Source organism: Protopterus annectens, chromosome 6.part0 (genome assembly GCF_019279795.1).
Source record: "Protopterus annectens isolate FY-2018-M chromosome 6.part0, PAN1.0, whole genome shotgun sequence".
NCBI classification, from domain to species: Eukaryota; Metazoa; Chordata; order Ceratodontiformes; family Protopteridae; genus Protopterus; species Protopterus annectens.
Genome location: NC_056737.1, coordinates 573,472,525 through 573,487,352, shown reverse-complemented (window position 1 = coordinate 573,487,352; position 14,828 = coordinate 573,472,525). Strand labels below are relative to the sequence as shown.

The 14,828-nt window shown below is 41.2% G+C and overlaps 1 protein-coding gene across 4 annotated transcripts in view; it reads right to left on the bottom strand.

The window, feature by feature from the left end:
* Positions 1-14,828, bottom strand: part of CCHR6.PART0H14orf28 (chromosome chr6.part0 C14orf28 homolog) — a 522,108-nt gene that overhangs the window by 331,888 nt on the left and 175,392 nt on the right. For 3 of the 4 annotated variants that reach the window (XM_044074252.1, XM_044074255.1, XM_044074253.1), the window contains exon 3: positions 3,451-3,540. The exons of the other annotated variant lie outside the window; for it this stretch is intronic. In XM_044074252.1, coding sequence (XP_043930187.1) covers positions 3,451-3,540 — 90 coding nt within the window. The remainder of the gene's footprint in view (positions 1-3,450; positions 3,541-14,828) is intronic. 4 annotated transcript variants of the gene reach the window in all.

Genomic DNA, 14,828 nt, shown 5'->3' with positions numbered 1-14,828 from the left:
ACAGTCTTAAAACAGGCTTTTTGCCATGAAAATGGAGAGCTGCAACTGTCATACCACTTCATAAGGGTGGACCATCAATGGATCACAAAAACTACTGACCCATTAGTCTGACTAGTCTTACATGCAAAGCCATGGAAAGAATTATCATGGAAACAATCAACGAAGACACAGAAGACCTTCAGACAATAGATCCATCCCACTTTGGCTTTGTCAAAGGAAGATCATGCCTACTGAACCTGGTAGACGTTGAGTCACTAAGGCAATGGATGAGGGTAAAATAGTGCATATTGCCTATCCTGTCCTGGCTAAAACATTTGATACAATACCCCACTCCGGCACGATTAATAAACTTATGGAATTTGGCATAAACCCCTATATAACAGCTAGATAGCTAGCTCACTTATGGACAGGACCCAGGAGATTATGATTAGTAACGCAATCTTCTCAAAGAGGCCAGTCACTAGTGGAGTCCTTTAAGGCTCTGTGCTGGGCCCACTCCTCTTTACTATCTACTTCTCAGACAGAAGTCAAGGCTAATGTCAAAGGCCTCTGGCTGAACATGTTTGCAGATGACTGCAAACTGGGAGCAGTCAGAATCTCTCCCAATACACTAAAATCTTACAAGATGGTCTAACGCACACAAATGACTGGTGCCAAAGTCATGGTTTAAAACTCGATGTAAAGAAATGCATTCATTATAGTAAGTCAATCACCCCAGGAAACTATGTCATCAATAAAATACCCCTAAGTGTTGACCCACTAGTCAGGGATCTGGGAACAGATGTAGACAATAACCTGGCCTTTGACCAACATGCATCCAAGGTAGTAAGAAAATCCTTCTATTTTGCTCAACTTTGTATGTGCATGGCATCTAGGGCCAGGGAAGTCATTGTACTACTATACTTGGTCCTCATCAGACCCATCGAGTATAATGCCCCCTTCAGTATGTACCTGAACAGACACAAGAAGCAACTGGAGAGTCCACAAATGTTCCTTACAAAATGATTGCATAGCAAAAACACAATGTCCAATGCAGACCACCTCAAAGCTCCATCTCTATACTCAATCTCCTACAGACTGCTTAGAAGGTTAACGAATGCTGAAGAGCTATCTCCTAAGTCATCAAAGCCAGGTTGTACAGAGGAAGAAACCTGGTATTCACCCATTTATGTACTACATAAATGGATAGATACCAGTTTATGTAAAACATCACAGACGTGCTGAATGTAATCACCTGCAGAGATTCTGGGGACCACAGCTGATGAAGAGATGAAATGACATGGATCACAGTTAACATCTCTGATATTTATGCCTTTCGGCCTGTGTTGAGTTCCACAGGCCTTGTATCATTATCCCACGGAAACCACCCTCAATGCAGAGTCTTAGGCAACTGTAGTTAATGACCAAGTTGGGACAGGAGTAGAAAAAGGAAGACATGGATTCTGGGCCATTTGCAGTCTCTACCAATGCAGTTCCTTTTTGACGTAGACCAAAATTGGAATCTGAAATTCCAGTGGATGAGAATGTTGGGACCACTTGTTTTTTTAGAAACCACTGAATTTTTCTCATGTAATCTCATGAGGAATCTTGAGAATCATAGAAGCCGTGAATTCCAAGATCTAAGATGAAAAAACAAGACAGTGTTAGCCTGAGATACTTTACAAAGTCTATCCGCCTTTTTGGAAACTGAAGGGTGAGAGTCAAGATTATTACAGGCAGCATTTAACACATCCTTCAACGCTGGCAAAATAGGAGGGTTGGGTGTAGCATATGGCACATCCACCTGCAAAATATCACAATATCTTTTCAGTTGAGGGGGAACATCCACTTATTCTTACCAAAATACACAATTCATACTGGAAATAGTTTCAGAAAAGGAAAACTCCTCCAAGGGAGCTGGAGAGGACCAACTTTCCTCAGAATCAGAGTGCCAAAAATCTTAGCAAGCTTTCCTCTAATTTCTTTATTGAGATTTCACTCTGGTAAGGATTTCAGAGTTCCAGGATTTACAGCCTACAATAATTTCCTAAAGTAAGGAAATCATCTTTATGAACTGAAACAATGTCCTTTGATGAGCAATGTCTAACCATTTGTTTGCTTGTTTCTTTTTTTATTTTTGTAGGGAACTCCCTGGAAGAGGACAGACTAGGGGATCACACTTCACCCCCTAGCAAGAGGTCTGTTTCTCCATAGACTCCAATAAGAACCTCATGAATATCTCCCAGATCTAAAGAAGATAAGTCTCCCATGTCCATACACTGGAAGAGCTGTACAAGACATGGCTAACCAGCAGTCCATGGGGGCTAAAGCAGCTACACCAGAGGAACTCATATGAGTGGTCTGAGAAACAATGATCAACCACTACACAGTGAAGATGCTGTCTGAGCCTGCTGTGGTGACAAGGGCTTTTTACTGTGTTGCTTTTTCTTTTGAAGCATGGTTGGAGAAAAACCACTAGGAACAAAGTAAGTATTCATAATGTAGCTGAGGAGGAAGAAACCAGATTATAGCAATTATTGCTGACAAAGAGTAGGTTGGACATTAAGTTGTCAGACAAGTGTTCACAAGCACCATACACACAAACTCCTCCACATAGTCCTTTATGAAAAGTAAAAGCACAAGCATTATGGAGAAATCCCTGTCAGAACTCAAAGTCTCTTTTCTGAAGTGCACTGACAGAAGAACTGCACACACACAAAAGTGTACACAAGTGTTCAAAATAAAAAAAAGTTTTCAACCCTGTAAAACATTTTCTGGTATTTCAAAAATATACTTCTGAGTAAAAAGTCTCAAATATACAATAAACCGCGTTCTAATAGCAGTCCCTTATAGGAATCTTCCAATAATGTAAAAATACAAATTTTCTTAAAAGGGAAATACTGCTTTTAGTCAACAATTAAAATATATACATATTTTCTAAAAAAGGCAATAATTTCTGTGTGGAAGGGTTCCTAATGGGGACTTATCTGCTAGAAATGAAGCTTAAAACCAAATGCTGCTCCTATGATGCCTCAGTGCTGATCCTTCTTGAGACAGCAAGAAAATCATGACATTGTCTACACTCTTGACTACTGATTTTCGTCCAAGGGATTAGCCAATCAGCAGTAAGAGTATAGATGTGGGAGGGAGCAACAGCTTTGTGAGGCTGGCCAGTTGTATCCTGATCAGGTCACAACCCAAATAACCAAACGCTACTGTAGAAGAGAGAATTACAAACATCTAGTTTTTGCAGTTTTAATTGTAGATACCTGTATTCAGGCAGGGTGGTGATTACAGCTGAACTCTGTACCATTTGGAATCTTCATACTTGAAACATTTTTTGCTGTTAAATGTCAATGTGATAACATTTGGAAGTGTCATACCTGAAGGATTTATTTACTGTTAAATAAGCCAACACAATAAATCTGCCAGTACATATTACAATACAAAAACTGTCTCACAATACCTTACCTGTATTCTTCACACTTCTCTAGCCTTGAAGAGAAGAATTCTTCCACAGCTTGCTGTATAAGGTCACCATGGGGAATTTCATTTGGAGGACTATAAATAATTTAATGAAAAGTTAAACTATTGCCTCTACAGATTACCTCACTGAATCACAACATAAATTAATGGAAAACGTTTTCAAAAGTGTGGGTATTTAATGAATTTATTAAGATCAGATACAGTTATTATCAATGGCAAATGTCTGTATACGTGTTATATGAACCAAGCACAACAGCCTTGGATCTGTGGAACTTTCATCATCAGTTTTACTGATAGGATTTGTTCCCATCTATGAATGTTGGTGCAAGATAACAGAGTGCCCTCTTGGCTACAACTGAAATCATCTGATCAGACTGTCTATCTCCTCTCCACTCTTCTTCCATTCTTGCCTGTCACTAACCACTTACAGTAAGTAGTTATACAACCAAAGATCCTTACACCAGGAATCATACTGTGTCCAAAAAACTGTGGCATCTGAGAAAATGACTAAAACATAAACAGGATTAAAGAGAGGGGCCAGCCTGATGTGTCATTTCACAGCTCTAATGTTATGAAAACCATATCATTTAACACGTGAACTTGATTTCACCACAATCTGACAGCAGGAATACTATTATAACTGAGTCCCATGCAATTCTTCATATTAATCAGCTGGGTGACAGACCTAGGTAGTACATTTTTCACAAGTATTATGCTCACCTAATGATTGGCAAGGGTGTGCAAAGTTGGCCAAGTTGTGACTTCAAAATATCCACAACGCATTTCTGAAAAAAGTGACAGAGGTGAATACTGTCCTAGTTGAAGGAGATTTTCAAACAAATCCAAGAGATCATCCATGCTTGCCAAAACAGAAGGTTACGCAGGTATGCAACCACTTACAGAGATCCTGCTTTAGAAACTTCTTTGCACTCTTCATCCTCAGAAAATTAGAAAAAAACACGATGATGAATCTTATAAAACAATTACAGTTGTGCTATAATGAAGATGTTGCTGGGCATCCATAATGTGCAAAATGAATTCTCCCTGCAATGACTGAACCAAGAAGAGCTGGAGAGAGACTAGTTAGGACTCTGAATGGAAGATACGTTCAGAAAAAAGAAGTTATCAGCACACAAGGACTTTTTTTTCTTTTGTAAATGTAAATAAGGAGGCTGAACCCCAAAGGCCTTGGAAATAAAACATATGGTGGGCTGAAGTAATGACCAATGGAAACAAGGCCATCCTGAAAGATAGTTTGAATCTGGATTAACCTGATGGAGCAAAAAGGAAAGAATATTCTTTTACACACACACACACACACACACACACACACACACACACACACACAAATTAAATCCCATGCAGGAACGAAATTATCTGATCAAAGGTTCAAGATGGACAATACTGCTCAAAAAATAGATTTTTTAAGGACCCAGGTTTACAATATCAGCTGTGATAAGTAAGAAACCCAAGGCCTGACTGGAAAAAAAGTGAATAAAAACAGATATGGTATAACAGCATCCAGATTCAGTGGCTGCTAGTGCAGACTCCTAACAGTTGAGGGGACGAAGATTCACTTAACCTTACATGCTGAGCAACAACACTTAATGATCTTAATAGGAATACTGCTGTCAGAGTATGTTGAGATCAGATATGTATTTATTAAAACAAAGTGGTTATAAGTTTATTTGATATATCTTTGTCCATGTAAGATTTAGTAATATGTAAATTTAAGGTGTCTACAACATTCTTGCAGCACAACGGCACAGTGATTAGCACTGCTGTCTCACAGTGCTGGCTCTCCATTTCGCTTCCTAGCTTGGGTATCTTCTGCACCAATTCTACATGTTCTCTCTACATCAGCATTTTTTTTTCTAGATGGGTGCTACACTTCCATATCATATTCTAAAGACAAACAGGCGAATGGTGATCCTCCAAACTGCCTTTAAGCATGTCTGTGTGTATGTACGCATGCATGTATGTGTGTGCATGTTTATTCTGTGACAGAGTGGGATCCTATTAGGGATTCATGGATTAGAAGTAACTTACCTTCAAACAAAGATGTACCCTTTGTCTTGATAGAATTCATTCTCCATTTACAAAACAAAATGCAGCTACGAGTTTCAACAGCAGTGAAGCTGTAAAAGTGTAAAGTTATTTATTTGTTAACCAGTTAGACTGACCCCTTGAAACCCTTCAGCCATAACTCAGGCAAGAGCCATTACAAAAATAGGAGAGCAGCATGTACAGTCATATGCAGTAACACAACAGATGCAGAAAAACAAAAACACTGCAACAATAACCTATGCAAAGACATTTCCAACCGGACTCAACATTTAGCAATGAAAGCTAATAAAACTATGGAAGCTGTTGGCCCTTTTGCAATTAATAACAATTTACTTATTGGCATTTGTTTACCAGGAATGTCCAACTGACCAGTGACCTTAGTGGAGGCCTGAGGAGAAAAGCTGCATTATAATAGTCCATGTTGGTGTGAATGCATTATAATAGTCCATGTTGGTGTGAATGACTTGAGATGTACCTCTCTGGACTATATGAAGAGAGACATGATGGAACTCTCAGACTATGTGTCGCAGGCTGGTATGTCCCTAGCCTTAAGCAGCATTTTACCTTCACCTAGGATGATGCCTCAATACAAAAAGAAAATAACTGACTTCAATAACTGGATTTGTTTCTGATGTCATTCTAAGAGGATCCAGTATCTGTCAGCCTGAGATGACGTGATCAACAGACGTTGATGCTTTGCCTGAGATGGTATTCATCTGTTACCCTGGGATTTCGGCTACTGGCTAAGGCACTTGCCACCCCCAGAGTGCCTTTTTAGGCAGTGTCTCAAGGACAAAATTCCAGACATAAAAACTCAATATAAAAACAACTCTAGGTTATGCTGCTAAATGCCAGGAGTCTTAACATGAAACTGTACTCACTGGAAGCACTCATCTCAGAAGACGCATACACTTGTGCAGCCATGAAGACCTGGTTCAAAGCATTTAGATCACAAACTGAAGGCATGAAATCTAAAGGAGGTGGTGTATCAATATTCATTAAAGATAAATACACCTCCAGATTGGTTAAACAGCATGATTCCCTGGAGAAACTTCAGGTGCAATTAACTGTTGGTAGGACACCTATTCAAGTCATTGCCAACTACAGTACCTCCTCCATGAATCAGGACACCCACTCGTCTATTTGGATCTACTCGAGTCTATCAAGATACATCTGAACACCATGGTTTTGGGTGATGACTGGGTAAATTACTCGCGCTCAAACTCACATGCCCAAAGGTTTCTCGACTTTGATAACTCTAATGCCTTGGACCAGCTGGTTGGCACCCCCACAAGGGGTGCCAACATCCTGGATCTGGTGCTTACCAATATGGGGGACCACGGTCCCCCCACTGTCAGGTCTTCCCTGGTGAGATCTGACCACAAATCAATCTCATTTGAAGTACAGTGGATATAAAAAGTGTACACATCCCTTTTAAAATGCCAGGTTTTTGTGATATAAAAAAAATGAGACCACAGTAAATCATTTCAAAACTTTTCCCACCTTTAATGTGACCTATAACCTGTATAATTCAATTGAAAAACAAACAAATCTGTTAGGGAAAAAATATAAAAAATAAAAAACGTACAATACGCTGGTTGCATAAGTGTGCACACCCTTAAACTAATACTTTGTTGAAGCACCTTTTGATTTAATTACAGCATTCAGTCTTCTTGGGTACACACCTGCCATCAATTAAAGCGACTCTGATTAACCTCAAATAAAGTTCAGCTGTCCTAGTAGGATTTTCCTGACATTTACTCATTTGCCTGCTACAGCAAAAGCCATGGTTCTCAGACAGCTTACAAAGCATCAAAGGGATCTCATTGTTGAAAGGTATCAGTCAGGAGAAGGGTACAAAAAAATTTCCACAGCATTGGATATACTATGGAACATAGTGAAGACAGTCATCAAAACGTGGAGAAAATATGGGACAACAGTGACACTGCAAAGAACTGGACATCCCTCCATAACTGATGACAAGACGAAAACTGGTCAGAGAGGCTGCCAAAAGACCTACAGCAACACTGAAGTAGCTGCAGGAATTTCTGGCAAGTGTGTACTACATGTGACAACAATCTCCTGTATTCTCCATATGTCAGAACTATGGGGTAGGGTTGCAAGACAGAAGCCTTTCCTTACACAGAAAAATATCCAAGCCCAGCTAAAATTTGCAAAACAATACATCAAGTCTCCCAAAAGCATGTGGGAAAACGTGCTATGGTCTGATAAGACCAACGTTTAACTTTTTGGCCACAATTCCAAAAGGTACATTTAGCATAAAAACAACACTCCGAATCACCAAAAGAACACCATCCCCACAGTGAAGCATGGTGGTGGCATTACCATGCTTTGGGGTTGCTTTTCTTTAGCTGCGACTGAGGCTTTAGTCAAGGTGAAGGGAATTATGAACAGTTCCAAATACCAGTCACGTTTGGCCCAAAACCTTCAGACGTCTGCTAGAAAGCTGAAGATGAAGACGAATTTCACCTTTCAACATGACAATGACCCACAAGCATACATCCAAATCAACAAAAGAATGGCTTCACCAGAGGAAAATTAAAGTTTTGGAATGGCCCAGCCAGAGTCCAGACCTAAATCCAACAGAAAATCTGTTGGGTGACCTGAAGAGCGCTGTGCACAAGAGATGTCCTCACAATCTGACAGATCTGGAGTGCTTTTGCAAGGAAGAGTGAGCAAATATTGCCAAGTCAAGATGTGCTATGCTGACAGACTGCTACCCAAGAAGACTGAATGCTGGAATTAAATCAAAAGTTGCTTCAACAAAGTGTTAGTTTAAGGGTGTGCACACACAACAAAGTATTAGTTTAAGGGTGTGCACACTTATCTAACCAGCATATTGTATGTTTTTTATTTTTATATTTTTTTCTCCTAACAGATTTGTTTGTTTTTCAATTGAATTGTACAGGTTACAGGTCACATTAAAGGTGGGAATTTTTGAAATGATTTATTGTGGTCTCATTTTTTGTAACACAAAAAACTGGCATTTTAACAGGGGTGTGTACGCTTTTATTATCCAGTGTAACTATCACACTTGACCCCCCCCCCCCCCCCAGCAGCAACTAAACTAAAAACTTCTCCAAAGCAGATTATAACCTTTTATGGGATGGTATCATGGTACAAACAGCTTCACTGCACCTTCCCCGTCAGATGAAACTGGCAACTATGCTGAGCTCTGCACCAATGCTTTATACAAACACCTGTAACACTTCACTGATTCTGCTGTACCTGATGGGACCAAAACAAGCTCCTCAAGGAAAAGCAAACCTGCCTGGTGGACAACTGCCATAAACAGGCTTTACAATCAGAAGAAATTGCTATCAAAGAGTAAGAGGGAGCGAGCCCCAAACTGGAAACACTCCCTCCTCAGCTTAAACAAGCATATACTTGTAAAGTCCTCCAAAGAAAACCATGAATCAAAATTAGTTTCCTCAACTAAAGACAACTATAAGGCGTTCTTTAGTTACATCCATACCCTAAAAGAAAAGGCCCAGATTTGTGCCGAACTGGTAGTTAATGATCCCACATATACTGAGCCTGTGGACATAGCTAACCTGTTGGCTGACAAGTTCTGTGAAAACTTCACCCCCCTGAAGAAACAGCGACATTAGAAATCAAGGTGAAGGAATCGAGAATTTCTCCTAAAACATGGACAAACAATCCTTGGGAAAAAATTTAACTCTTATTGAGACATTAAAAATGAACCCTAAATAATTAATGTGTAACTTTATTAATTGATTATTATACATTTTTGTTACTAATTTCATATATTTTATTAATTTTTTCCCTCCTTTGTTCAGGTCAATTGTACATAGTGCATATAAAGGTTTATAATACTTGTTTATTGATGATTGTATTGCTAAACATTATATTATTTGGAAAATAAAAAAAAAAAACAATTTGGAAAAAAAAAAACTTCACTCCCCTGTCCCCACCATATGTACCCCATGGCATTCTTACCACCTGTCCCCTAAAGAGCAGGTCATAAACACCCTAAGGCCAAAAACACAGCATCTGGAGGACCTGATAACATCCTACATGGGCTCCTACAAGAATTAGCAACACCACTGGGTACTGTTTTCAATCACAGTCTAAGCATCAGCTTTGTCCCAGCTGAATGGAAAACGGCCACTGTTATTCCCTTGCACAAAGGCTGTGCTTCCACTGACCCTGGGAACTACAGACTTATTAGCCTGACTAGCCTTATCTGCAAGGCCATGGAGTGAATCATCATGGACCTTGTCAACAAAGATATAGATAGTCTCCAAACACTTAACTCTACTCAGTTTGGATTTGTCAAAGGGAGATCATGCCTGTTAAACCCAGTGGACTTCTTCGAACCGAAAGATGGTGAACTATACCTGGGCAGAGCGAAGCCAGAGGAAACTCTGGTGGAGATCCGTAGCAGTCCTGACGTGCAAATCGGTCATCCGACCTGGGTATAGGGGCGAAAGACTAATTGAACCACCTAGTAGCTTGGTTCCCTCCGAAGTTTCCCTCAGGATAGCTGGTGCTTGGCGGACGCAGTTTTATCTGGTAAAGCGAATGATTAAGAGGTCTTGGGGCTGAAACGATCTCAACCTATTATCAAACTTTAAATGGGTAAGAAGCCCGAAAACCTTGTCACCACAATAGACAGAACATGCTGAAGGGATAGATTCCTGTCCCAGAGACTTCCCATACTATGGAACAAACTACCCATCTATAGCAAACAAAGCTCCTCATTAGCACTCTTCAAGAAAAATCTTGATGATTGGATTGGAAATAAGAAATTCACGACGGGTATAACCTTTGTGGCTCTGCTCGACAGGGGCATAGGAAAATAATTTTCTTGGGTGGCAATAGCCAGGGTACCTTTTTGGCTAGGCTTATATAGGCCCTAGGGCCAATAGCCTAGTACCTACCTATGAACCTATGAACCAAGGCCCTGGATGAGGGGAAATCTGTGCATACAGCCTACCTAGACTTAGCCAAGGCTTTTGACACTATTCCCCACTCAGCCATCATTGACAAACTCACCCAGTTAGGTACAGGGGTCTGAATGGAGAGATGAGTTAGCAAGCAAAGGAGAGTAGTATTGCTGAAACTGAATTCATTCTCAAGTCTTGGTGAACACCTTCTAGATAAACAACTTCAAAAAGCAGACTGATAAACAAAATCCAAATAAAGTTCCAGGCAGGCAGGTAGACCGGACTCCAGATGTATCTTTAAATCAAAATAAATTTATAGGTTCATAGGTAAGTACTAAGCTATCTGCCAGAGGGCATTTATAAGCCTAGCTAGAGTGTGTCGGCTTTCGCCGCCCCATTGATTAATTAACTGATCCTCTGTCAAGCAGAGCCAATGAAGTGATCCCAGGGGTGTATTTTCTGTTACCCATCCACTCGTCAAGGTTCCTCTTGAAGAGTGTTAATGAGGGGCTCTGCCTGATGTAATTTGGAATTTTATTCCAAAGCATGGGGAGTCTCTGTGACAGAAATCTATCCCTCCAGGATGTTCTATTTATTGTTGTGGCGAGGTTTAGCTCACTAGAGCACGTGGCTCGCAGTGACTTGGATTTCTTTAGGTGGAGCATGTCCATCAATTCTGAGTTGGACATGTCTTTGTAAGTCAGGCAGAGATTACCTCTGAGTAAGCGATATGCCACTGAGTACAGCCGGAGTTTTTTTCAGTCAGGCTGCATAGGACATATGTTTGAGGCCAGTAATCCTCTTGGTGAGGTACTTTTGTGGTCTTTCCAGCTGTTTGAAAGTGTCTTGTGAGGTACAGCCCAAATGGAGCATTATACTCTATGATGGGTCTAATGAGTGACGAGTAGAGGGGCACTATAACCTCTTTATTTCTAGAAACGAACCCTTTAGTAATTAGATGGGCCACATAGAAGGATTTCCTAACTACTTTGGCAATATGATTGTCAAAGGAGAGATTATTATCTACCTGGGACCCCATATCTCTTATTACCTCTTCTGTATTAAGGGGGATGCCACCTATGTGGTAATTCGTGGTTGTTTTGTTTTACCCAAATGGGATGACTATGCATTTTTTGGCATTTAGCTTGAGGCCATGACTTTGACACCAGGTGTCCGTCTCAGTAAGGCCCTTTTGGAGGGTGTCCGTGTCAGCCGGAGAGTCAATTATGGTTCCCAGTTTGCAGTCATTGGAAACTTGGTTAGCTATAGTCCTCCTGTGTTTTCCTGTACTTCTGAGAAGTATATGCTGAACAGTAGGGGTCCCAGGACCGAGCCTTGTGGGACACCACTTGTGACAAGTCTAGAGTGGGACCTGGAGCCCACTATTCTTACCATGTGAGTTCTGTCTGTAATCCAGTTGGCAACTCATCTCGTGACGTAGGGGTTTATGTTCAGGCTGGTGAGTTTTTCTGTAATACCCGAGTGGGGAATTGTGTCGAAAGCCTTGGCGAGGTCTATGTAGGCTGTGTGAACCACCATTCCCTCGTCTATGGCCTTGGTGACTGTCTTGAAGAAGTCAACCAGATTTAGTAGGCATGATCTGACCTTAACAAAGCCGAACTAGGTCGGGTCAAGTGTTTAGAGGTTCCCAATGTCTTTGTTAATGAGTTCCATGATGATGCGCTCCATAGCCTTGCAGACCAGGCTAGTCAGGCTTATGGGGCGATAATTACCGGGGTCCGTTGTGGCCCCTCCTTTATGGAGAGGAATAACCGTTGCTGTGCACCATTCTATGGCCACATAGCCTGTGGAGAGGCTGAGGTTGAACAGCGTGTTTAGGTGGGGGGTTAGTTCGTTCTGCAGTTCATGCAAGACACAGCCTGGGACACCATCTAGTCCCATTGACATTGTTTTCACCAGTGCGTCTGTGATTTTTGAGACACTACACTTTTCCAGTACTGTTGTGGGCCCTTTTGGAGGTGAGAGGGGGGTGAAGTTTGCGCTGAATCTATCTGCCAGGATGTTGGCAATATCAGTAGGTTCAGTATATTTTGTGTTATTTTGCATTAGTTCAGTGCATATCTGTGAGTTGCCACTTAGATTCTTAAAATAGCTAAAGAAGGCTTTGTGGATATATTTTGAATACGTGGCTATTTTTCTTTCGAAGTTAGCCTTGGATGATTTCATGAGGGACCTTAGTTTCTTATTGATACTGATCAGGGATGTCTTTCCTTCTTGGGATTTGCTTTTTTTCTGAACTAGTTTCCTCCTTCTATTGTATAGCCTGCTTACTGCAGGGGTCCACCAAACTGGTTTCCTTCTCTTAGAGGAGTGAGTCTTGGTTTTGCTAGGGATGGCACGATCCATGCATCCTTGTAGGTGCTCATAGAGTGCATTTGTAAAGGTTTCTGCATCTTGGGCAGCGTTATCCTTTAGCGTGGGGGCTGTGAAACTTACCACCTCTGTCTTAAACAGAGGACACCTCATAAGTACTAAGCTAACTTCCCTTGCGAGCCATTTTAAGCCTAGCCAATTATCCTTTGTGAGACTCAAACCCTGCACTTTGTGTTTGTAAGGCAAACCCTTAACCATTAGGCCACCCTTCCAACCCAAGTAAGGTGAAGTTTGCTTTAGAAAAGTTTTTTACTGTGGTTTCCTTAGTTGGGGGTGGTGGTGGCATGTGGACATCCAGAGTGATTAGTTTATGGTCTGATCTAACCAGTGATGGGCTTACCTCAGGTATGGAATACCTGTCGCCCATGTTGGTAATGACCAGGCCCAATATGTTTCCACCTCTGGTAGGGTTTACCAGCTGATTCAGGGCGTCTGAGTTGATGAATTCCAGGAAGCACTGGGCCTGGGAATTTGTACTCGAGTAGTTTTCCCAGTGAGTAGTGGGGTAATTGAAAATGCCCAATATCAGGGTGTTCGGTAGGACCTTCATGTTTTCCAATGTCTCCAGAAAGGTGGAGTGGTGGTCCTGGGTCATGGAGGGTGATCTGTAGCAGGCCACAATTTGCACTGCAGACTTGCCTGATGTTAGTTGCACATGGATGATCTCAGAGGTATCATGTTGCGTCACTAACCTGGAGGTGTAGGTATCCTTGATGAATATGGATACACCCCCTCCTTTTGTGTTTCGGTCCATGTTCTGTGGCCGAAACGTGTGGTATGAGTTGTAGCCCGGTAGTGCTGGGGTGCTCTCTGGAGCCTTGAACCAGGTTTCAGTTACTGCACAGATGTCGATGTTCTCCACACTGAGGAGTGCTTTGAGCGCGTGCATTTTGAGATTTAAACTCCTGGCGTTGAGTAGCATAACCCTCAGTTTTTTGTTAATTGTGCTGTTTACGGAGGTGGGTTTGACTGTTAAGCCTTGCCTAAAAAAGGCACTATGGGGGCAGCAAGTGCCTCGGCCAGTATTCAAAAGCCTAGGGGTGACAGGTGCAAGCCGTCTCTTGCGAAGCAACGCGGCTTGTCGAGCATGTCGTCCCAGGATGACAGACACTGGATCCCCTTTGAATGACACCAGAAGCTTAGCCAATTGCTGAAATTGATCATTTTTTCTTTATACTGGGGTATCATTCTTGGTGAGGGCAGGATGCTACTTAGGGTCAGGGTCATACCAGCCTGGGCTACATGATCAGAGAGCTCTTCCATGTCTCTTTTCATGTAGTTCAGGGAGTTACGTCTCAGGTCATTCACACCAACATGCACAATGACAGAGTCATATTTGTACTTGTTCTGGAGTGACCTGAGTGCTTGTGTTATGTGGCAGATTCTGGCTCCCAACAGGCAGCTAACAGTAACTTTCTGCTTGTTCAGCCTAGTGAGTGGGACATCAGTGTGCCTGACTATAGAGTTACCTATTACTAGTGTGTTAGGTATGTTATTTCGCCTTAAGGGCTGTGATTGTGTGGCACACTGATTTTGTGTTTTATGTGCTGTCTGGTTTGTGACAGGAAGTGCAGGTTGTTTGGGTGTCTGCTTTGGAGGTCTCTGATGCTTTTGCAGATTTTTATTTCGAGCCTCTGAGTATGATTTTGTGTATTTTTTTGCCAGTGATGTTATTTATTTGTATTTATTTATTTATATATATTTTTGTATGTTATTTATTTGTATAAAGCGCTTTTCAACCAATTCTATACATGAACGTCTTCAGATACACAGTTACCAAAGAAAATGGTGCTTAAGATAACCTCCCTTTCTAGTCATGTGATCAAAAGACCAATCAAGAATTTAAAGCACCCTCTACATAAGAACACTTATATTACTCAGACTTCTCTTATACAAAAGCATACTAAAACTTTTTTAAAAAACAAATACATGTTAAACATGAGTAAAAACATGAATATGAAAATCTAAATT